Source organism: Aulonocara sp. 'chitande type north' Nkhata Bay, linkage group LG6, assembly GCF_057382095.1.
Source record: "Aulonocara sp. 'chitande type north' Nkhata Bay isolate Kocher_YH1m ecotype deep benthic linkage group LG6, A_spYH_male_GT1.1, whole genome shotgun sequence".
NCBI classification, from domain to species: Eukaryota; Metazoa; Chordata; class Actinopteri; order Cichliformes; family Cichlidae; genus Aulonocara; species Aulonocara sp. 'chitande type north' Nkhata Bay.
Genome location: NC_141349.1, coordinates 28036822 through 28059185, shown reverse-complemented (window position 1 = coordinate 28059185; position 22364 = coordinate 28036822). Strand labels below are relative to the sequence as shown.

General features: G+C 45.1%; 3 protein-coding genes and 1 pseudogene across 7 annotated transcripts; 2 read left to right on the top strand and 2 right to left on the bottom strand.

The window, feature by feature from the left end:
- Positions 1–296: 296 nt before the first annotated feature.
- Positions 297–2400, bottom strand: hmox1b (heme oxygenase 1b). The gene is made up of 6 exons (XM_086296072.1): positions 2296–2400; positions 2096–2152; positions 1648–1759; positions 1335–1550; positions 962–1234; positions 297–816 (listed from the first exon to the last, which is right to left on the bottom strand). Exons 2-6 carry the CDS (start codon positions 2143–2145, stop codon positions 625–627), a joined length of 843 nt encoding a protein of 280 aa, XP_086152198.1. The 5' UTR covers positions 2146–2152; positions 2296–2400; the 3' UTR covers positions 297–624.
- Positions 2401–3958: 1558 nt separating this feature from the next.
- hmgxb4b (HMG box domain containing 4b) lies at positions 3959–9936 on the top strand. Of its 3 annotated transcripts, none has more exons than XM_086296070.1 (8): positions 3959–3998; positions 4767–4907; positions 6370–6409; positions 6712–6818; positions 7750–7806; positions 7904–8275; positions 9029–9151; positions 9810–9936. In XM_086296070.1, exons 2-8 carry the CDS (start codon positions 4767–4769, stop codon positions 9852–9854), a joined length of 885 nt encoding a protein of 294 aa, XP_086152196.1. In that variant the 5' UTR covers positions 3959–3998; the 3' UTR covers positions 9855–9936. The 3 variants fall into 3 exon arrangements, with proteins under 3 accessions (XP_086152196.1, XP_086152195.1, XP_086152197.1); XM_086296069.1 differs by lacking the exon at positions 3959–3998 and adding an exon at positions 4009–4162; XM_086296071.1 differs by lacking the exons at positions 3959–3998; positions 7750–7806 and adding an exon at positions 4009–4162.
- Positions 9886–21859, top strand: LOC147327997 (GTPase IMAP family member 8). Of its 3 annotated transcripts, none has more exons than XM_086296068.1 (8): positions 9886–9931; positions 17222–17556; positions 17772–17882; positions 18150–18272; positions 18652–19114; positions 19226–19285; positions 19378–19718; positions 19894–21859. In XM_086296068.1, exons 2-8 carry the CDS (start codon positions 17224–17226, stop codon positions 21352–21354), a joined length of 2892 nt encoding a protein of 963 aa, XP_086152194.1. In that variant the 5' UTR covers positions 9886–9931; positions 17222–17223; the 3' UTR covers positions 21355–21859. The 3 variants fall into 3 exon arrangements, with proteins under 3 accessions (XP_086152194.1, XP_086152192.1, XP_086152191.1); XM_086296066.1 differs by lacking the exon at positions 9886–9931 and adding an exon at positions 10717–16307; XM_086296065.1 differs by lacking the exon at positions 9886–9931 and having other exon boundaries at positions 17215–17556.
- On the bottom strand, positions 13489–14803 carry LOC147327998 (uncharacterized; annotated as a pseudogene).
- Positions 21860–22364: the final 505 nt, after the last annotated feature.

The following is a 22364-nucleotide window of genomic DNA, read 5'->3' as shown; positions in this document are numbered from 1 at the left end:
GTTAAGCAGATGTTAGTCTGATGGAGGCAAAAACACTTAAGCGTGCTGTGGGTGGCTTGCCAGCAAGTGAGTTTATTTAGTGTTTAAATCATATAAAAAGGACTTGCTCCCCGCATCCAGACTCTTGTATGACTAAGAGCCAAATGAACAGCAGGCATGTGGTTGGGTGCCAGAACATTAGTGGACATGTCCACCAGCTGGACCCTCAACATCAGCAGAGTAATGCTCATTACTAGAATGAACTTCATGATCACTGTACTAAAGCAGAAAATTTTCACGATACAGTACGATAGAGATATTTTCTTTCAGCAGAATATTTTATTAAAAGGTTCATATATATTTACAGTATTTAAAGCACACACATTGCACATTTTCAACCACAAGGGATATCAGTGCAACAGATTCAGAAACTATTACACTTATTGTACGTATGTGTGAGTGTGAATGGTTCCTATGGATAAATTACATGAATATTACACAGTATTTTGTGATCTGTACATGTTTTTAAAATCTTACAGTTATAATCAGGTGGGGATTTTTCTGCTTTTAGGTTTACAGTACCAAAGCAAAGATTTCAAACCTCAACAGCAACACTTCATTTCACAGTATTTCTTGAGTTTCTTTTCATAAAGCGTACATTCCCACACTGACAGTAGCCAGAGCCACAAACAGTCCCAGGACCATCCTGAGCAGCGAGGAAGTGTAAATGTTTTCTGACATGTGGAGTGTGCTCGCCTTTACTGGCTTGGACTGTGTCATGGAGCTCTGCAGGTTGTTGTCAGAGACAGTCAGCATCTTCTGTAAATCTTCAAAGACCTGTAACACAAACAACAGAGCATCTATCAGCTGCTGTAGCTAAATATTAGTAAGTGTAAGACGGAGCTAATCTAAGGTTCAGCTGCCCTCTGAGTGGCACTTTTGCTTTACGATCTGTCCTTCCTAGATTATCACACCTCCTTACCTGAATGTTGAACTCAAAGGCCCTGACAGCCTCCTCCAGCACACCGTTCCTCTCCTCCTCTGTCAGCTCCACACTGTTCATTCGGCTGCGATAGAGCTGTTTGAACAGGTTGGGGCTGGACACCCCAGGGAAGGCAAAGAAGGACAGACCATCACCATTTTTCAGATCCATGGACTTCTGAGCGATCCGACCAAGAACCTGTCCCCCAGACAGGTCACCCAGATACCGGGTGTAAGCATGGGCAAGCAGGAATTCAGGGTTTTCTTTGCCAATCTAAAAAATGGTAATGGAGTTATCAAGAGTGTTAATTGACCATCACCTAGCAGAGATAGAAACATGCATGTGATTCATGGAAGGTTTAAATAAAACATACCTGTCTGAGCCTGTGGCTGTATCTTTTAGTGGCTGCAGGAATGACAATCTTCTCTCTCCAGTCCTGACCATAGAAGTATTCCAGATCTTTTTCAATGGACTTCAGCCTGGCCAGTTCAGCAGGAAAGTAAATAGGTGCGACGCTCGGATGGTCCGAGTTCCTGTCCAGCTCTTCCTCCAAAGCCTGGTAGATCTCATACAGCGAACACAGGAGGAGCTGAAGAAGAAGAGACACAAAGCCATTAAATCTTGGTATCGACCCCCACAAAAGTAAGATTATTTAAACAATTGTGCTGTCCTTTTTTTAATATTACCTTATATTGCGGAAGCGTGACCTTTCCCCTCTGGAAGCTCAGCATCAGTTCTGTGTTTTCTGCTCTAACGTGACTCTCCTTAGTCACTTTTTTTATTTGTTCAGACAAGTCCCTGAGAAAAGAAATTGATCACAATTAGAAGAGAAAGACAACATTTAATGTATTGCAGCTAAGATAAAGGCAGTGACACAAGGCTAAGAGCAGTAATCATTAGAAAACATGTAGGGCAAATATGTGCATCCAAAGTAAACTTCCATTATGATATTGTGATTAGAAATGTTTATGTAGCTCATAAGCTTCCCAAACATATTCTGCTACTTGAGATATGTGTTGGATGTCACAGAGCTGATTGAAAACTAAATCTATCCCCAGACATTAAAAGAAAAATGTGCATGGAGCGGAAAAGAAGATTTAGGTTCTTAATAAAATCACAGCAGCTCAGTCTAACCTGTCGGTCATCTGCTCTGCTGCTGTATGCGTCTTCTTCTCGGTTTCCATTGTGCCCCTGAAAAAACAGTAAAGGACAGTAAAGATGTCAGAAAGGTACTTTAACAGAGCATAAATCCTTTTCTGATATGGTGAGAACACTGTGGATATAAATCGACAAAAGGTTGTCAAATTTAAAGTATGATATCTCGTTTGACTCACCAGTAAGAATGAAGTCTGATCTGTGCCCTTAGTTTCTCTCTGGATGTCCAGTGCAGTTGTGTGCTCTGCTGGCTTTCACGCTTCTCTTTATACGATCCGCTTCAGTCTCCTCCTCCCACCACCAGCTCAACACAAACAGGAACTCAGCCTCAACAAAAAAAAAAAAAACTGGGCTAAACATGACACGGCAACATCAGCAACAATAGTAGGAGGGGACCAGGAGTTAACATGATACGGCAACTTTGAGGAAAACTGCTGAGGGAAGGACTACCAGAGTGTGAGGAGGGAGTTCCCTGGAAAACCAGGGGGGAGGGCTGAGCGCTAAACATGATGCTGCAACTTCAGATTCCAAAGTAGAGCCACACAGGGGAGGAGGAGCTGAGGCTAAGCATGACAGTGTGAGTTTGCAAAGCTGTGAGAGAGGAAGTGTTTAAACAGTGACTAATGCTGTGCATTTGATCAGAAACAAGAGCAGGTTTGTCATATTACACAAGTCTATCAACATTCAGTGACAAAGTGGAGGAGTATTTTTGACAAACAAGAGTAGATACTGTTCATTTAGTCCATGTAAACAATAGTAAAAAGCTACTGATATCATCTTTACACACAAAAGTTAAGCCCAAAACTTATTTGTGACTAGCCTGAAATAAAACAAAGCTTTTAAAATTATTTCTTCCACAATATGTCATTCATGAGTGACTGTGACTCTGAGCATTATATACAGATGTGATCAATTCATATGCTCTTGTAAACAGCCTCTACCCTTCTGGGAAGTCTTCATCCTTGATTGCCTAATAGTGCAAGTATCTAAAAGAGATTATAATCTGCAAAAATCTTCTGTCATCCACTAAAAGAGCGTCACTGCTTTTATCTTCATCCTATTGGACCCCTCCTAGAACTGTTACTCAGAAATCTTTTCATGGGGTTTTGCAATCTGCAACATTAAAAGAAGTCAGCAAAGTGTTCCCAATTTTAATTTTCCTCAGAAGCTGCTTGAAGGAGTAAAGGTCAGAGGTCTTGAACTACAGGAACAAAACTGGAACCACACTACTGTCCAACCTAGTTTAATTTGAGTTATTTATAGAGCCATCTTGAGGCAAAGGAAACAGAAAACCGCTTCACTCTGAGCAGCTCTTCCAGCGAAACAACTCCCAGCCTGTACGTGGTTGGCAGTATGCTTAAACCTTTGGTCTTTTATAAAGAACGATTATTATCATATATTCACTTTAAGTGAAAATAAGGTATGTTTGTCATATGGGTGTCTACATAGCTTTGACTATAAACTGTGCTTAGACGTTTTATGTAAAGGCCTAAATAAAAATGGCATTTAAAATACGTGACTACTTGAAATCAGTTGAGACAAAGCGATGAAAAAATACCGCTACATCTGTTTTTTGTCAAAAGGCCAAACGTTTCAATGCGTAATTATAACCTACATGGACAAAAAAATAACATAAAAAAGCACAACTCTATGTTATATATGATTTGAAAAATGTGCCACTAAACTGCAGACTGCCGTGCATCTGCTCAGCCATCTGCAGGTATAAAATCACAAAGCTTCACTCGGGCTTAACGTGACTCAGCACAGCGTAGTGACTGACTGACTGACTGACCGACCGACCGACAGAGAGGGAGGGAGGGAGGGCGGGCGCTAAACGTGAGTCAGCAGGCTTTGCTTCACACGTATACAGCTGAGCAGCACAGTGAGTTTACCACAGGAATGTCTGTGACAGAGCTGGCCCGAGATTTAGGAGCTTGTTAGAGGTCGTGTGCTTCATGTTACCGGACCAAAATCCGGCATTTTCCGGAATTAAGGATAGTTTTTAGTCAAACGTGGAAACAAAACGAAAGGAAGACAGACATCGATGTGAGACGTGTTTGAGATTGTTTTCTGCTCGGTCTTATCAGTTTGTATTTATTTTAGATTAAAAAAAACCCACAAGCTTCGACAACCCCTGTTTTGGGCATAGTAGAAAGCCCACTGCTTAACTGCTATTATCACAAACATTAAATTAATGTTGAACCAGAGGACTTCAAAACAACTTGTTTTCCTCACTAGCTAGCACACATAACTAGCGTCTAGCTAGCACTAGCCTTAGATAATTTATTTGCCTTGCACAGTCAGCAGTCTGCTGAAGGTGAGCTATTCATTTACTCGCCCAGGTGAGAATGTTTTATCTTCAGCAATTTAGGCCCATAAACCTTAGAGAGACGGCGAGTCCCTGCTGAAACCTTTTATTAGCTGCTGCAACCTTTTATTAGCTTTATCCAGCCTTCATGTTTGGTCAGACTAAACTTCAGAGCATATTCCATCTAAAATCCTCGCAGTAAACAGAAAGTATATGAAGTGGTCATTAAATAAGCAGACTGTACATGCTCAACTTTATCTCACATTACTGTGTCATCATGCAACTTCACTGTACTTAGAGTTCCTGCTGTCTGAATCATTGATCTCTCTTCTGTTGGTCTAGATGGATGGTGAAGCAGAAATAGTGAGTGGATGCACCCACAGAGAAAACAAAAGGTCATACAAAGACTTTTTGATGGATGTTGAGGACCTGGAGGAAGCAGGATCAGATGCAGAGGAGCATAGCACCAAGATGCTTCACCAGGTGCACTATTCTGGGGATTTTTGAATCATGTTTCTGCACAGAGTTGCAGTGCAGTGTATATTCCATTGCAGGGACGCTGTCTTTTTAACATCTTTGAATTTTAACTGTGCTACATTTTGTGTACTTTTCTGGGCAGTCATGGCTCAAGAGTTGGCAGTTTGCCTTGTAATCGGAAGGTTGCCAGTTTGAGCCCCGGCTCCAACAGTCTCGGTCGTCGTGTCCTTCCATGGGCAAGACACTTCACCCGTTGCCTATTGGTGGTGGTCAGAGGGCCCGATGGCGCCAGTGTCCGGTAGCCTCGCCTCTGTCAGTGCGCCCCAGGGCAGCTGTGGCTACAATATAGCTTGCCATCACCAGTGTGTGAATGGGTGGATGACTGAATGTAGTGTAAAGCGCTTTGGGGTCCATAGGGACTAAGTAAAGCGCTATACAAATGCAGACCATTTACTTTTAGATTTTAGACTAATTACAGTTTGGTAATTGTTGTTTCAGTTAGTGCCTGGGCCCAAGCCTAGATAAATGGGGGGGGGGGGGGGAGCAGAAAGGGCATTGGGTATAAAATCTTTGACAAATCAAACATACAGATCATCAATAATACTGACAGGACAGATCGGGTTAACAACAACCGCCTTCGGTGCTGTTTGCCAGCAGGGTTGTGGTGGAGACTGTGCCACTGTTGGCTGAAGGCAAGGGAAGAGGAAGGGCGAAGGAGTCTTCAGAGTCATCCATAGAAAAGGAAAGGCCTGAATGTGGAGGTGAGAGTAGGGTCTTTAAATGTAAGGAGCTTGACTGGTAAAAGGAGAGAATGCAAAGTAAGAGAGGCAAGGATGATATGGTTTGGATGTGCAGAAGAGGGATAGCAGATATACTGGACAAAGGATATTGAGAATAGAGCTGCCAGGCAGGAAGAACAGAGAAAGACCACAGGGAAGATCCATGGATGCAGTGCTAGAGACGGGGTGAGATGGTGCCAGATCATATATACTGTGGTGGTGACCCCTAAAAGAAGTGGTCGAAAAAAGTGTTTCGCCTCAGCTGTCTATAAAACCATAAAACACAAAGATTGTTGCAATCAATTTTATAATTCGGTTCTTGCTTTGTGATGACACTGGAGGAACGCAATTATATTTCCATCAATGTCAGCATCAGTTAGGTGCTGGCTAAATGTTAAGATAATGTGAAGAGGAAAAACAGGGCCGTTTATTTGAAGTAAGAAAGATTTCTTTGTGGTCCTGGTATAAAAGAGGGAATAAACAAATACAAATGCAGAATAAACAAATAAAAAAAACTTTGGCTATGGACAAAATTGATTAAACAATCATGTGTGTTGTTGCAGAATTTAACAATCATTGCACCCCAGTACCTTTAAACCACCGCTATGTTTGTTTTATAGTGTGAGTCATGCGTTATACTGATATTTCTAACGGGTTAAAAGTCATGTAAGTGCTTGTAATTTTTCCAGGAACAAAGTGGCTCCCTGAACAAGAACATACCACCTATTGGTAAGGCCTTAGCAGCTGTGTACATTACACTGTGATATGTTTGTTTCTGATGCAACTTTATTTGACATCTCTGTGTCTACAATGTCTAAGGTTGCAAAAGTAGGATATTTTATTTAACAAACGTTATTATTTATCAGAAATTCATTTATAGCATGTTAATGCACATAAAATCCTGATCATCACAGTATTTCATAAGGTGTTAAGAGTATAAAAATAACAAGGTGGAAATGTACACTTTTGGCTTAACCTGGGAATTATATGTTAATGCATTTGTTTATGATTCTTCTGTCCCCTAATTGCAGGTAGTAGTGGTATAGACCACAAACCTCATGGAGCAGACGTCTCAGGCTTCCTCCATGAATATCCAGTCTGTGTGTCACAGGACAGATGGACAGTGAGAGGAGAAGAGGTGATAAAACAGACACTAGGGCTGTGCGATATGACCAAAATCTCATATCCCGATATAAGAATTCTATCGTCCCGATAACGATATAAATCACAAAAATATAAAATTTTTGTAAATTCTGTGAATCTCGGGCAGCTCGACTTGCGGGAAGTGTTTCCAGCTGCGCGTCATGTAGCTGGAGTCGAGTGTTTTAACCGATGCATGAAACTATACATTTTTAGACATAAGTTGTAACAGCCGCCGTTTTCTTTGTGAGTATTTAGACTTAGAGACTTAGAGCTTTTTATTGTCATTGTGCAGTTTCTTGCACAGTGAAATTGGGTAGCTGAACCACAAAGGTGCTAAAGTAAGAAGAAGAGAAACCAATATACAACGTGCTGCGGGGAACAGCCTGTTCTAACGTTTGAGTCTAAGGTTTATTTTTTAGCACCTGCCGGCTCTTTTTTTACTTCTCATTCGTAAATATTTTGAAAAGTCTCAACAGGATCTTGAGCTTTATTGTGAAAGGTTTATGTGGAACATAAACAAGCGGACACGCGATGGTTTTACCGTCGTTGTTGCTAACGACAACGCATAAAAACAGGCGCTTGTCCGTCCTTAGTGTGGTTATATAAAATATAAGAGAAAGAGAGAACTTTAAGAAATTAATATAGCCACTACAGTGACCATTAAAACGATGAAAAAATATTGCCGTAAAGAGTTTATTTTTGCGACACCACGAAACAAACGATAGCGTAAAATGAAACGATAGACGTTTTTATATCGTTATCCGATATATATCGTTATATCGAACAGCCCTAACAGACACATCCAAATATTTTTCTTTTTACCCACCATGGTTAAATTTTTTTTTTTTCAAATCTTTATCTATCAAAACAAAAAACAGGACTTTATCCTTTTACTTCTAACCTTGTGGCTACTTCTTTCTTTGTAGCGTATCCAAGAAAACTTGTTGCATCCATGTTTTAATGCAGAGGGAAACATTAGTCTGGTAATGTTTTGTAATTTATGATTTATAGCCAAGTACTCTATATCTCCCAAGCTCACATTTAATCATTACGTTTTGTATTCCTTTCGTTTTCTTTCAGAGGAGTCCAGGTCCCATGATGGAGTACTTGGTGTATCTTAATAGCCAGCATTATGGGGCAGATTGTCCCAGTAACGGACCTGCCAGCCCCTCTGTCTCTCCAGTAGGCAACTGGCCTCGTCACTCTACACCCATTCCTAGTTCACTGACAGCTATTTCTACTACTGTTAGCTCCACGATGACTAGCTTCATGACTGATTCATGTAGTCCCATTGGTTTTATATGTGGTGTCACTACTTCAGCCACAGACCCTCTAATGTCCACCCCCAAGAGTCTCTGCTGCTCTGACCAGGATCCTGCCAGTGCTGCAGCTTACCTTCACCTCCTGGGAGAATCGTTATCCCTGATTGGACACCATCTCCAGGAGACAGATGTGAGTAGATTCAATTAAAAAAAATCTTTTTATAAGACACTTAATGTCGTTTGTTCATCTCTCACATGTATTCTTCATCTTGCTTGTATAAATTCAGAAATAAGGGGTAATAGTGGTCCCAGAACCAGAACTACTTTATATCTTTGCTAATCAGAAGTAAACATAGAAGAGATTTTGATCTTAAACAGATACTGTGAAGGCCTCGATAGTTGGAGTGTATCCCAAGATAGTTGGTGGGAGTTGAAAACATTATACAGTCCTACAACGTGGTGCTTTCTTTATCTTTTTCTGTCTATATTCCAAACTGGTTCACAGAGGCCTGTTTTCACAAAGCGAGTTTAACATAGCCAAGCTATCTTTCCCTTATCTAGATTAACTTGTTTTAACATTGGCAATCAGGATAAACGGTCACATGAGGCTGGTTATCAACTTGTTACGCTAACCTAGGGTGAAAAATGTTGGCAGTCTCTAACCAGTCACTATTATAGATAAGTGTACTGCCATTTTGACTCATTTTACAAAGGAAGATGAAACAATAGTGTGCGAAAAAATATCAAGAGGTTAAACTGACTGAAAAGCAATAAATCTGCTACAGACGAAGCTGTGTGTGTGTGTGTGTGTGTGTGTGTTTGGGGGGTGGTCATGTAGTATTAAAAGTTTGCTCATTACACGGTTTTATCAAGACTACTGGAAAGCATGCAACTTATTCATTGCACTATAGGGTGATACAGGGCTCTCTGTGCATCTCTGCAGAAAATGGTGTGCATGTCGAGTAGTTTGTCTCTACTCTTGGACTCTCTATTGTGTGCTATGGCTCCACTTACCGGCCTCACTATGCACATACCAGAGCTGAGGAGCTGCACACAACACACACTGGTAAGCATTGCTGCCAATTTATGGTGCATACACATCATATCCTTTACATGTTGTTATGTGTACATGCTTTCACCTTGGTGAAATTATTGTAGTGAACTTCCAGTATATTGTTTGTTAAAGGAAAAACGCCTGCAGATTTATGCTTTACTTTGTTGACACAATGCCGCTGTTATGAATGAAACTTGTGGTATTGACAAAGTCCAATAACTGTAGCGGTACTTATCCTGTCAGTGTTTATTGTTCAGCATTGATTTATTTGTTGTTCCACTAATCAAAGCTGCTGTCAAAATGTACTATTTGTACTATAATACCTATTCTAAACATCTCGAATTTGCACCTAACAAATGCCATTTAAGCCAAAGAGAAATATTTATCCAGGAGAGATTTAATCAAAAAAGGGAAAAACTCATTTCAAAAGGTTAAAAATAATACCAAGGAATAAAACGCAAATGTTTACAAACAACTGAAGCTACAGTGTAAACATCGTAACCCATTCCATAGACTCAACAAAACTAAACAAGTTTGCGGTAATTTTATTGTTTTATTTGGACATGTGCTCCTAAATGCACTTTATTATTATATCGTTGCAATCAGCATTTTTGCTTCCTCTTTCCTTGATTTTCTTTCCTTTGTGAATGCTTTTCTTGTTTGTTTAAAGGCCTCCACCTTGGATAACATTGCGTATGTGATGCCTGGCCTGTGAGTAAAAGGAGACCCCTACTGGCTCTACACAGCAATGATAACCTGAAAAACATTTTTCTGGTAGTTGATACTTGAAAAGTAAGAGTTTTGTGTTATGAGAATTTGCCTGCACTTTGAACTTTGAAGTGAACTTTTTTCAGAAGGACATTTTTTTTGTTAATTACATATGTTAATTATGTTTAAAATGCAAATTAAATGCCTTGCATTAACTATTTGATTAGATAAGATTTTTGAACACTCTGCTTTTTAAATTAAATGAATAGTGATAGAGATGTCTTGTGTACTTGGAAAACATTAGAAGTAGTGGGTAATTCACAGTAGAGATCAGGCATCACATATTTACATTTGCCTGGTAACTCAATAATAAATGTACATGAATACCATCTTATGTTTTGTTTGTACAGAATGGGTATGTATAGTCAACTTAAATATTCTTACAAAATGTTCTTGATGAGATGAGAAAAAGCTGGTTTCTTGAACATGACTGTGGAATACACCAGGCACAAACACACGCCCACACAGGTATGTACTGCCAACTTCCACATTTATTGAAGCTTTGAGTGTTGAGTTTTGACAGCTGACTCAGTCATACAGTCTGACAGCTCACGAGCCCAGCTGATCTCCTTTCTGGCCGCCCCTCCCCGTCTCACTATAAACACAGCGGAGGGAGACCATCATCAGTACATAAACACCATCAGCTGTTCTTACCGGCCTCGCAGCGCCGCCCTGTTGAGCCTTCTGCTGCACTCCTCCCCTGCAGCTGCGCCCGGGGCCACGCCTCCGCCACACACCCCCACCGCCCGTTCGAGGCCGGGGAGCCGTCCGGCCGAGCCAACTCCCCCCCCCCGCGAGCGAGAGAGGAAATCGGCCACCGCCATCTGCGCCCCCGGCCTATGGATCACCTTGAACTTAAAGGGCTGCAACGCCAGATACCACCGGGTGATCCGGGCGTTGGCATCCTTCATGCGGTGGAGCCACTGCAGCGGGGCGTGGTCCGAACAGAGGGTGAATGAGCGTCCCAGGAGGTAATAGCGCAGGGAGCCGACCGCCCACCGGATGGCCAGGCACTCCTTCTCCACGGTGCTGTACCGGCGCTCGCGCTCCGCTAGCTTCCGGCTGATGTATAGGACAGGGCGGTCAGCCCCCCTCACCTGCTGGGATAAAACGGCTCCCAGCCCTCTGTCCGAGGCGTCAGTCTGCAGAACAAAAGGGAGGGAAAAGTTAGGAGTGTGAAGCAGCGGCTCCCCACAGAGAGCCTTTTTCACCTGCACAAACGCCGCCTGGCACGGCCCCGTCCACTGGACCAGATCCGGGGCACCCTTTCGAGTGAGATCGGTCAGGGGGCTGGTTAGCTGCGCAAACCCCGGCACAAAGCGACGATAGTAACCCGCCAACCCCAAGAACCGTCTCACCTCCTTTTTCGTCCTGGGGCGCGGGCAGGATGCGATAGCCGCCGTCTTCTCCACCTGTGGACGCACCTGCCCGCCCCCCAGGTGGTACCCCAGATACTGCACCTCCCTCCGTCCAACCGCGCACTTCTTCGGATTGGCCGTGAGCCCCGCCCCCCTCAGGGACTCCAGGACCGCGGCCACCCGCAGCACATGCTCCGCCCAGGTGTCGCTGTGGATGATCACGTCATCCAGGTAGGCGGCAGCATACGCTGCGTGCGGACGCAGTACCCGGTCCATGAGACGCTGGAAAGTGGCCGGGGCCCCGAACAGGCCGAACGGAAGTGTCACGAACTGGTACAAACCGTACGGAGTGGAGAAGGCCGTTTTCTCCCTGGCCTCGGCAGACAAGGGAATCTGCCAATAGCCCTTGGTTAAGTCCAGTGTCGTGAAAAAGCGGGCCGTGCCTAACCGGTCCAGGAGCTCGTCGACCCGAGGCATGGGGTAGGCATCAAAGCGTGACACTTCGTTCACCCTGCGATAGTCGACACAGAACCGTATAGACCTTCCTTCTTCGCCACCAGAACGATGGGGCTACACCAGGCGCTGTGCGACTCTTCTATTACTCCCATCCTCAGCATTTCCGCCAATTCCCTCTGCACGATTTTTCGCTTGTGCTCCGGGAGCCTGTAGGGCCGTGAACGCACCGTCACGCCAGGCTGCGTCACGAAATGGTGCTCGATGAGGGACGTCCGGCCGGGCAGGGGGGAGAACACGTCCGCAAAACGCTGTTGCAACGCGACAACATCCGCTCTCTGGGCCTGTGTGAGATGGTCATCACAAGGGAGGGAGGCGGGAATGATAGAATTTGGCACCTCAGGCCCCAACTCATCTCTCTCCTTCACCAAGCTCACCAGAGAAGCGGTTTCAACCTCTCGCCACAGTTTGAGGAGATTGAGGTGATAAATCTGCGTGGCTCCTCCCCTGTCCGACCGAGCGACCTCATAGTCCACGTCCCCGACTCGCCGTGTGACCACAAAGGGTCCTTGCCACTTGGCGAGCAACTTCGAGCTGGAAGTAGGGAGTAACACAAGCACTTTATCTCCCGGTGAGAATTGCCTGAGCCTAGCCCCTCTGTCATACAGGCGTTGCTGACGCTGCTGAGCCTGGAGCAAATTCTCCCGTGACAACCTCCCCAAAGTGTGGAGTTTTGCTCTCAGGTCCAACACGTACTGAATCTCATTTTTGGCGGGGCTCGGACCGTCCTCCCAGCTTTCTTTAATCAGGTCGAGCACCCCACGTGGCCTCCTGCCGAACAGCAGTTCAAAGGGAGAAAATCCCGTGGAGGCCTGGGGCACCTCCCGCACTGCGAATAACAGAGGGTCTAGCCAGTGATCCCAATTGCGTTCATCCTCGTTAATGAACTTCCGAATCATGGACTTTAAAGTCTTATTCAGCCGCTCCACCAGCCCGTCAGTCTGAGGGTGGTAGACGCTGGTCCGAATAGATTTAATGCCCAGTAATTCGTACCGTTCCCGCAGTGTACGAGACATAAACGACGTGCCCTGGTCAGTCAGTATCTCTTTCGGGATTCCGACTCGGGAGATGACCTGAAACAGTGCCTGCGCCACACTCTTTGCAGAGATGGTGCGCAGCGGAACTGCTTCCGGGTACCGCGTTGCGTAATCCACCAGGACTAACACAAAGCGGTAGCCGCGTGCACTCCGGTGAAACGGCCCGATGAGGTCCATGCCGATGCGCTCAAACGGGACCTCAATGAGGGGGAGAGGGCGCAGAGGCGCTTTCGGTATGGCCGGCTGGTTAACAAGTTGGCAGTCCGGGCAGGACGCGCACCAGCGGCGCACATCCGCTCGGATGCCCGGCCAATAAAATCGGGCCGTTATTCGCTCCAGAGTTTTCTCGTAGCCCATATGCCCTGCCATGGGGTTATAGTGGGCCGCCTGGAAAAGCGTTTCCCGGCGGCCCTGCGGCACCAACAACTGGGTGTGTGTTTCCTCGGTCTGAGTGTCACGACTCACTCGATATAACCGGTCGTTTAATAAGACGAAACGCGGGTAGGTCTGCGCGGCCTCAGGGCGCACCACGTGACCATCAATAGCCATCACTTGGTCAAAGGCTGAGCGTAGGGTGCCGTCACGAGACTGCTCCAGTGGGAAATCACCCATGGGGGACACTTCCGGGGCCGGCGGGACGTCCCGTGAGGGACCCGCCGGCTCCTCCCCCCCGGAGTCGGTGTCGGACGACCCCCGCTGAATGCCGCGCACACGCTACACCCCGCTTCCGGTCGTGATCGCACCCCCGCGTACTGCCCCAGTAGCTGATGAAACCCCGGCCAATTGGTACCCAGAATCAGGGGGTGCGACAGGCGCGGGCTAACCACCGCCGTTACTCTATGCATTTTGCCCTTATACTTTAATAACAGCGGCACTATGGGATACCTGTGAACATCACCATGCACACACCTCACCTCCACCCATTCTGCCTCCAGCAATGCCCCGGGGCGAACCAAGCTTTGGTGTACGAGGGTCTGCGTGCAGCCCGTGTCCACCAACGCCTGGCGTATACCCCCTCGAGTCCTTACCGGAATACTGTATGTCCCTCCTGGACCGGGGGAGGGTGCTGGGGCGCCAGCAACGCGGAACACCTGCCCCACTTCCATAAGCGGACAATCCCTCCTCAGGTGCCCCGGCTGCCTGCACTTCCAACACTCCGGCCCCGGCGTCTGTGCTGCTCTCCGTGGCTCGGGGGCGGCTCCACTTGGCTCGGCTCCCCTGGACGGCACCAACGCCGCGAAAGGGTTAGTGGGGCTCAGCGCCGGCAGCCGCTCGGCCTGCCCTGGTGCCGGCACACGGCGCCTCGGGGCCGGCACTGGGGCCTGTTTGTTCGGCCTCCGTCCGGCGTCCCCGGGTTCCCCTGCTCCAGCGGCAAGGTGGTCCTCCGCCAGCGTCACCGCTACCTCCAAGCTTGCGGGCCGGTGGCACCGGACCCATCTCGCCGTCTCCGCTGGCAATCCCTCCGTGAACTGCTCCAGCACCACCTTGTCCACCAGCTTCGTCTCGCCCTCCGATGCCCCCGGTTGCAGCCAGCGCACCGCCGCGTCGCGCAGCTGCCGGGCCCAGGCGAATGGTCGGTCCGTTGTAGCCAGCCGACAGGCCCGGAACCGCCGGCGATGGTCTTCGGCGGTGAGCCCCAGCCTGTCCACCACCGCCCGGCTCACATCCGGGAAGCTGCTCCTCGACGCCGGAGGCAGACTCAGGGCCGCTGTTTGTGCCTCCCCAGATAGCAGGGGGAGCAGCCGCGGAGCCCACTCCTCCCGCGGCCATTGGCAAGCCTCCGCCGTGGCACGGAAGGTCTCCAAAAAAACTTGTGGGTCGTCCCCGTCCCCCATCCGGGGCACCGCCACCGACAGTGGCGAGGGCTTCGGCGTGGCAGCGGCCCCGACCAGCCGTTCCAGAATTTGCGTCTGTCGGTCCGTCTGCTCCTGCAGCGCGGCCAGGTGGGCACGCTGGTCGGCCGCCTGATCCCGGCTCATCGTCGCCATCTCCGCTAGCATCTGCGCCAAGAATTGCAGAGGCTGGGCGGGTGGCGCGGCCTGTGGGTCGGACATTCCCCCACCGGCACTTTCCTGGGTTTCGGCACCACTTGTGGAATACACCAGGCACAAACACACGCACACACAGGCATGTACTGCCAACTTCCACATTTATTGAAGCTTTGAGTGTTGAGTTTTGACAGCTGACTCAGTCGTACAGTCTGACAGCTCACGAGCCCAGCTGATCTCCTTTCTGGCCGCCCCTCCCCGTCTCACTATAAACACAGCGGAGGGAGACCATCATCAGTACATAAACACCATCAGCTGTTCTTACCGGCCTCGCAGCGCCGCCCTGTTGAGCCTTCTGCTGCACTCCTCCCCTGCAGCTGCGCCCGGGGCCACGCCTCCGCCACAATGACAATGAATTCATTGTACTCGGATGTCATCCACAGTCACCAGGTCAGTAGTCAATTCAGTAGCCACATCCTGGATGTGCAGCCAACAAATCTGCAGCAGCTGTACAATGCGATCATATCAATATCGACCAGAAACTATGAGAAATATTTCCAGCAACTTGTTGACACTTTGCCATGCAGAACCAAGGCAAGGGGATCCAGCCAAGTACTAGCAAGTGGGAATACAAGAAAATATTTGAGGATGAAGCTGTGGGGATGTGTGCAAATCTGTAAATATTACCCAGCTACTTTAATCACAGCCATGAATATATGCTGAAAGAGCAATTTTCTTGTTTTGCAAATTACTGAAAACAGGTTAACATTTGAATCCTTAATGACTAAGTGTTAGTGACATTAATCAAGAGGTCTGTTTGTAATTACTTTGATGTTGAAATGAAACTTAACAGCTCTTACTCATATGGAAGGCCATGAAGACTTGAAGTTTTATGCTTCATGATTCCGTAGGAAGAAAAGTTATTTTATTATTTTATTTTAAATTTTCCATTCGTGTAACACACAAAAGAAGCAGAATAATGTTCCTCTTGCATTTATTCTGTCTTTACATTGTAACTTTGTTTGTCTGTGACAAGCCTTCATGCTTTCATTTCTTTCTGGTTATGACAGCAACATATTTACAGACCTGGTTGACCAGGTAATATCCTTAGCAACTGCAAACCATGAAGGACACCTCCTTTAACAGATCTCTATGAGTTTTGACATATCATAGGTGTGGTAGTTAAAACTATCTTGGAACGATTCCCAGTGGCAGCTGGTTATACTGCCTCCACCCCAGGTTGGAATGCTTAGCAACCTACAAACTGAGAAACCTGTTGTATCAAAAAATATATTTACGAGTGCGCTCATGTATGAATGTGTTTAAATTTGGGAGTGGCTCAGGCGAGACACCTCATCAAAGCAGACAGCTTTTGCCAGTCGACTGGGAACTAGCATGTACTGAAGTTGTCTGCGTGAGAAATATAACCCAGTGCCAACCAAAAAAACTCAGTATTGACACAAGACAACACATGAATGCAACTTTGTAGACCTTAAACTCTTGAGTAAGTATTCGTCTTGTTGCTTAAATTGTTGTTGTAAGATTGTCTTGGTGTAAGAGACTTAATTGTTAAATTAGTTAATGTTATGCACTTGTTGATTAATTGCAATCATATTACGTTTCTTAGTTGTATTACTTTAATTACTGAAATTACATTGAAATTACTACATTGTTGATATATAATGTGTCATATTTGAGGAAATAGGTTGTTAGGTTAGCTCAAACTACATCCAGAAACTCAAACTATTTATTACAGTTTCAGCAATAGATTCACGCCTAATTTAGAATTTGTGCCAAAGCAAGTATACTTATGAAGTACAGCACTATTTGAAATGCTTCATCAACTCTCGTTGCTGTTTGTTCAGTATGGATTTGGTTTGTACCTTTTTGCATATATGAGTCCAGGCAGAATGTTGTTTGACAGGAATGGCAAGGTGTGGTATCAAACACTGAGATGAAATTGATGTGACCCACAATCATTTCCAGTGAAACTACCAGTGAATTACTTTAGTTTTTGTTCATTCATGCACAACAAGGAACTGTAGGTATCCTGTGTGCAGAGAGACTCGTGTGGGAATAGAGGAGAAAGATTTCAAGTTAAGTTTAAGATGGCATTTTATCCGTTTCTGTTAAGATTGTATGATTACTTGATGCTTAAAATAGTAACTTGACTGATAAAATCTGCCTAGCTGAACCTGCTCAGCTGATCCAGTTGTCTGTTTTCCAGGTTTATTTGCATGTAAAGTTATGTGTGAGTTTGTCTAGGCAAAACCTAACAATAAAACCTAGTATTAAAAGACAGCTTTTATTTTGGTTGGTTGGTGTAGCTTCCTACAAATAACACAGGTGATATACTGTCCTCAATTTCTCTCTCTTTTGTTTTTTTGGACTCCTTCCTGTTTCCTTTATTCATGTCAGGGATGGGTGAACACTACAGAGAAAGCTACTATGGATCCTCGTCCTCAGACCTGAGATTGCTTCTTTTGGGGAATATCGGATGTGGAAAGACAGCATTAGCGGACACTATCCTGGCCCAGCTTTCCCCCATTTCTCCCGGTGCCTCCAGGAGCTGCCAGCTACGGCAGGGCTTCATTGAAGGCAGGAATGTGACCCTGGTGGAGGCACCGAGATGGTACTGGAGTGGTGGCAAGATGGAGGACGGTGTCAAAAAGGAGACACAGCGAGCAATGACTCTGGTACCACCAGGCCCACATGCTATTTTGCTGCTGGTGCCTGTTAATCAATTCACAGAGGTTAGTCTTGGCTTGCCCGTTAGTGATGTCATCTGTTGCTCAACTTTGTTGAAGTTGCAGTCTGTAATGTGTACTCAATAAAAAAATGTCTATCTATCAAACTAGTGGAAAAAAATGTGTTCCAAATATACAAGTTACAGATGTTCTGAAACATCTCCATAACAAGCAGTAACCAGTTTAGATCCATTTTTCCTCTTTGCCTTTTCCCCACGCAGGTGGAGACACGTGTGCCTGCAGAGTTGGAGGAACTGTTTGGACAGGAGGTGCTGGACCACACCATGGTCATGCTGACCTGTGGGGACTACTTGATGGGAAAAACAGTGGAGGTATGAGAGGTGTTCACCTACCCTCTCTTTAAGCTGATCTTTATAAAGCAGGAAAGTCACTTAGTACCACTATAAAACGGCATAGTTTCACCTATTAACTTACGACCTGGCCCCTTATTTATAAATAAATGTTATCTCGTGTTGGGTTTTGTAAATATGCTGTCAGTAATATTTTAGGTGGTTATCTTATTCTTGGAGTATAACATATAGGAGTGATGCAAATCATTGCAGGTATAAATTCACACAAGCTGCATTGTTTTCTCACAGGAGTACCTGCAGAAAGAGCACCCAGGCCTGAGGCAGGTAATTGAGGGTTGCGGAGGACGGTACCATGTCATCAATAATCGTCAGCGACAGGACAGGGACCAGGTCCGTGAGCTGCTGGAAAAGGTATGAAGTAGGAGTGAAAAACAGTTATCAAAAAGCAACATTCCTCAAAGGGTTTGTCTGATTCAGTAAAAGTGTGAGCGTTCGTGCCCTCACACATTTTATCATTTGGATGAGACTTCCTCATTGCTTAAGTGCATTGAATTTTTTAAATACTCTATAGGTTGGAGCTTTTTGTTTTAATGGTTTCTTTAAGACTACTGAGCAAGTACGCATGCATGCATGCTGTTTTTCCAGGAACGCCTAGTTTCACATCACACCCTGTTGTAGTCTGGACTGGTTTGAATATTAGCGACGATTGTGATTGTTTTCTAACTGTGACTCACAAAACAGAGTTAAAGTTCCTGCAATAAGTTACTATTGTTTGTTTATTTATCTACAGGTGGACAATATGGCGCGGAAAAACGGGTTATACTACATGAAAACAGTCCAGGATAGAGAGCTGGAAAAACGGGTGAAAGAAAAAAAGGAGCAACTTATGGAAAGTTTCAGGGCTCAAAAGGAAGAGAAGAAAAAGACCCACACATCATCTTATACCCCAAACACAGAAAGTCAAGAGGAAGAGTACTTCAATGCCATTTCAAGAGAGAGGAGGAGGAGACAGGAAGAAAAGGAGGGAATGGTGGAAGGAGTTAAGGTGAGCCAGGTGTCCAATGAGTATGTCAGTGCCATATCAACAGAATCAAGGAGGAGAAGAGAAGAAATGGAGGAAATGGTGGAAGGAGTTAAGGTGAGCCAGGTCTCCAGTAGCCTTTATTCAACTCCAGCTCTAGAGCGACAGCCATCCTCCGAGCTCTGTGATACCGGGGAGTTAAAAAGGATACCCAGTTTCAAACTGAATCGAGGTAAATGCCACTAACCGTGTGCTGTCCTCCATTATTGTACCCTGATTCATTCTTTTAGAAGAGTTAAAAAAAAAAGACAAAAGTGAGCAAAACTTGCTTTTTCCCCACTAGATGGAGCTATACTCTCCCAAATGTCAGAGGATAAATCAACTCAAAAAGTGATCTCTACTTGTAAGTCAAAGGACTTCACTCTCTCATATGTCACTATCAGCACTTCACTTCTTAATACGTCACTGACTCTGATTTTTACCTGATGGTTTCAGTTCACCACAGAATTAACAGCTTTGAAGAGAGATCACCCGAGGGTTCGCCTACCACTACTCCTCTTTCGCCAGTCTTCTCCTCTTCCTTCCCCTCCTCACCAACTTTTGCTGCCTCTCCTTCCTTGATCTCCTCATCCAGCTCAACCCCTTCTTCCCCCTCATTGTCCTCATCCTCATCTTCTCCGGAGCTTCGTCTGGTGTTGCTTGGAAGATCTGGATCAGGGAAGAGTGCAGCTGGCAATGAAATACTGGGGCAGGAAGCCTTTGAGTCACGTCCAGACAGCCTCATAGCAATCACACAATGGTGTGAGAAAAAGAAGGCATTGGTTAAAGGAAGAAGGGTTAGTGTTTTGTTTTTGTTTTTAAGTTACTAAGATGTCTTTTTTTTTCTATTTATCTCAACATACACCCATTACAATATCTCAAAGAATAAAGTGTTTCATACTCTCTTCTTGTTTTGTTGCTTTTGATAATAGCTCTTTACATTTTTGCATGCATTTTCTCTGTCACCTGCAGGTGGCAGTGGTGGATACTCCAGACTGGTTCAATTCAGAGCGCACTCCAGATGAGGTGCGAGCTCAGATCTCCTCCTGTGTGGCTCTGTCCAGTCCCGGCCCGCATGTCTTCCTCTTTTGTGTTCCCTTAGACCAGCCTGCAAAGACCGAGCTGCAGGCTCTTGCGTCACTAGAGGCTGTTTTTGGGCCTGAAGCAGTCTGGAGACACACTTTGGTCCTCTTTACTTATGCTGATTGTCTCAGGGCAAGTGGGAAGGCCAAAAATAAGAACATTGAGGCATACATTGCTGGTCAGCGAGGAGATTTGTTAAAGATTGTGGAGAAATGTGGGGACAGATTTCATGTTTTGGAGACAGAAAGAGGTGGGGGAGAGAAGAGCAATGTTGCCGACCTGCTAGAAAAGGTGGAGCAGACAGTGAAGGAGGCCGGGGGGCAGTATTATTCTTGTCCTGCTTTTCAGGAGGCCGAGAACAGAGTGAGGCAGAAACAGCAAGAGATGGCAAGAGAGAAACGAGGCGAAAACCTAGCAAGAGTAGAGGATGTTGGCCCACTCAGCTCTGAAAGGCGAAAGCTTTATCCTTACATGCAGTCTGTTTCTGAAGTAGACGAGGAAGTGACGGAAGATGATATTGAGAAAACAAGGGATGAGGCCGAGATGAGTGTAAGTACTACAAATATTGAGAGTCTTCCTCCAATTACACTTTCGACCATATCCCCTTCACTACTTAGTTCCATAATGGAGAAGATGAGCACGGGTGCAAAGAATTTACCCAAGCTGTTGGCAGATAGCTCTGTGTGGGTTGGAGAGGGAGCACAGAGGATGAAAGATAGTGGAATGTGGGAAAAAGTTGGCACTAGTGCACAAAGTGTCCAAAAGATGGTGGTTGATAGTTCTGTGTGGGAGAAGGTAGGAGTTACTGCAGGAAATCTCTCCAAAGCAGTAGGAAATAAAGTTCCCAAGGTAGTGGTAGATGGTTCTGCATGGGTGGGATCTGGAGCAAAAGCAGCGGCTGCAAGTCCAATGTGGGAAAAAGTGGGTTCAGGGGCCAAAGTCATGGCAGAGAGTTCCATGCGTGTCGGGGCTGGAATTGGAGCTGGGGCAAAGAATTTGGCACAGAGTCCCGTGTGGGGAAAAGTAGGCTCTGGAGCCAAGGCAGGGGCCAAAATGGTGGCTGAGAGTTCAGTGTGGGAGAAAATTGGAAATACAGCTAAACAGGTGCCCAAAGTAGTCATTGGCGGGGCACTGCTGGGTCTGGTGCTCGGTGTGCTTTTGGGCGGTGTGATTGGCGGAGCTGTTGGGGCAGCTGCTGGATCTGCAGTAACAGAGGCGGGCAGGCGAAAACTCAGCAAGAGAAGCACAACAGAGAAGACAGAAGACGCTGCAAGAAACGTTGACAGAACAGTAAACAAGAACATCGACGCAGTGAGAAAACGGGGAGAGAATTTTTTGAAAACTGAATGAAGGACTGACAGATGTTTGTATATAAAATGTATAGCAAATGTAAAAGTGCTTTTTTTTTTTTTTTTTTTTCTTGTGAAATAATATTTTCAGCTTTTTGACTGTTGTGTAATTTTTGAGGCATAAAATACTTTAAAATGAATTTGATTTGAGACGATTATAACTTCAGTTTATCGCTACATGTTTTATTGAGACACTCGATAAGTACAGACGAGTGTGACATTTATTAATAGATGAATTACACATATTGATATTGAAGCAATAATATATAAATGAAAATACTTTTCTGAATGTTGATACATGTTTGCAAGACATCAAAATATGCAAAGGAATGATAAAACGTATGACTATTTTTGATAATGTCAAAGGCAGTGATTTAACAAAACGAGTGACTAAAAAGAATATTAAAATCTGTATATTGATGGAAATTCTGTAAATTATACCCTGAATTGGTCACAGTGTTTTTTGATTAAAAGTTGTCATCAGAAAGTCATTGCATTTTTGTGTGTTTTTGGTGCTGAACCACAGAGCATGAAAAATTCTTTACGAACATTTTTGATTTAACAACAATAGACAGTCTTTCACTTTTTAACCTTTATATACTGAAGTTGGTTTCACGTTTATGAAATCTTTGACAGTATTTTCAGCAAGCGAAACCTGCTTCATGACTACAAACATTATGACATTACTTCTCACATTCAGGTTTAGGCCGTAATGAATGTGTCAAATTCAGTTCAGTAAGAGATTTTGCATTTGTAATTATTTATTATAGCATCAGAGTATAGTTACTTTGCATCTAGCTTGAGTTCATCCTGCTGATTTTATAAATTGAGAAGTGATATTTTTCTCCCTGTAGCCTACAGGTGGATGCTGGGGGTGGAGAGTTTGAAAAAACAGGCAGCTATGCAGAAGAGCAGAGGTATTGACCGTAAAATGATTTTACCTGTGTAAGACTTAACACAGATCAAATTGTATGCTAGAACTATGAACCCTATTCCAAAAAAGGGACAGAG

Coding starts and splice junctions, on each gene's coding strand:
- hmox1b (XM_086296072.1), bottom strand. CDS start 2,145: ATGGAAACCGAGAAGAAGACGCATACAGCAGCAGAGCAGATGACCGAC. Junction 1,760..2,095: donor GCAGAGCAGATGACCGACAG/GTTAGACTGAGC, acceptor TTCTTTTCTCAG/GGACTTGTCTGAACAAATAA. Junction 1,551..1,647: donor TCACGCTTCCGCAATATAAG/GTAATATTAAAA, acceptor CTTCTTCTTCAG/CTCCTCCTGTGTTCGCTGTA.
- hmgxb4b (XM_086296070.1), top strand. CDS start 4,767: ATGGATGGTGAAGCAGAAATAGTGAGTGGATGCACCCACAGAGAAAAC. Junction 6,819..7,749: donor GGACAGTGAGAGGAGAAGAG/GTGATAAAACAG, acceptor CTTTCTTTGTAG/CGTATCCAAGAAAACTTGTT. Junction 8,276..9,028: donor ACCATCTCCAGGAGACAGAT/GTGAGTAGATTC, acceptor GCATCTCTGCAG/AAAATGGTGTGCATGTCGAG.
- LOC147327997 (XM_086296065.1), top strand. CDS start 17,215: ATGTCAGGGATGGGTGAACACTACAGAGAAAGCTACTATGGATCCTCG. Junction 17,557..17,771: donor CTGTTAATCAATTCACAGAG/GTTAGTCTTGGC, acceptor TTCCCCACGCAG/GTGGAGACACGTGTGCCTGC. Junction 19,286..19,377: donor TCAAAAAGTGATCTCTACTT/GTAAGTCAAAGG, acceptor TGATGGTTTCAG/TTCACCACAGAATTAACAGC.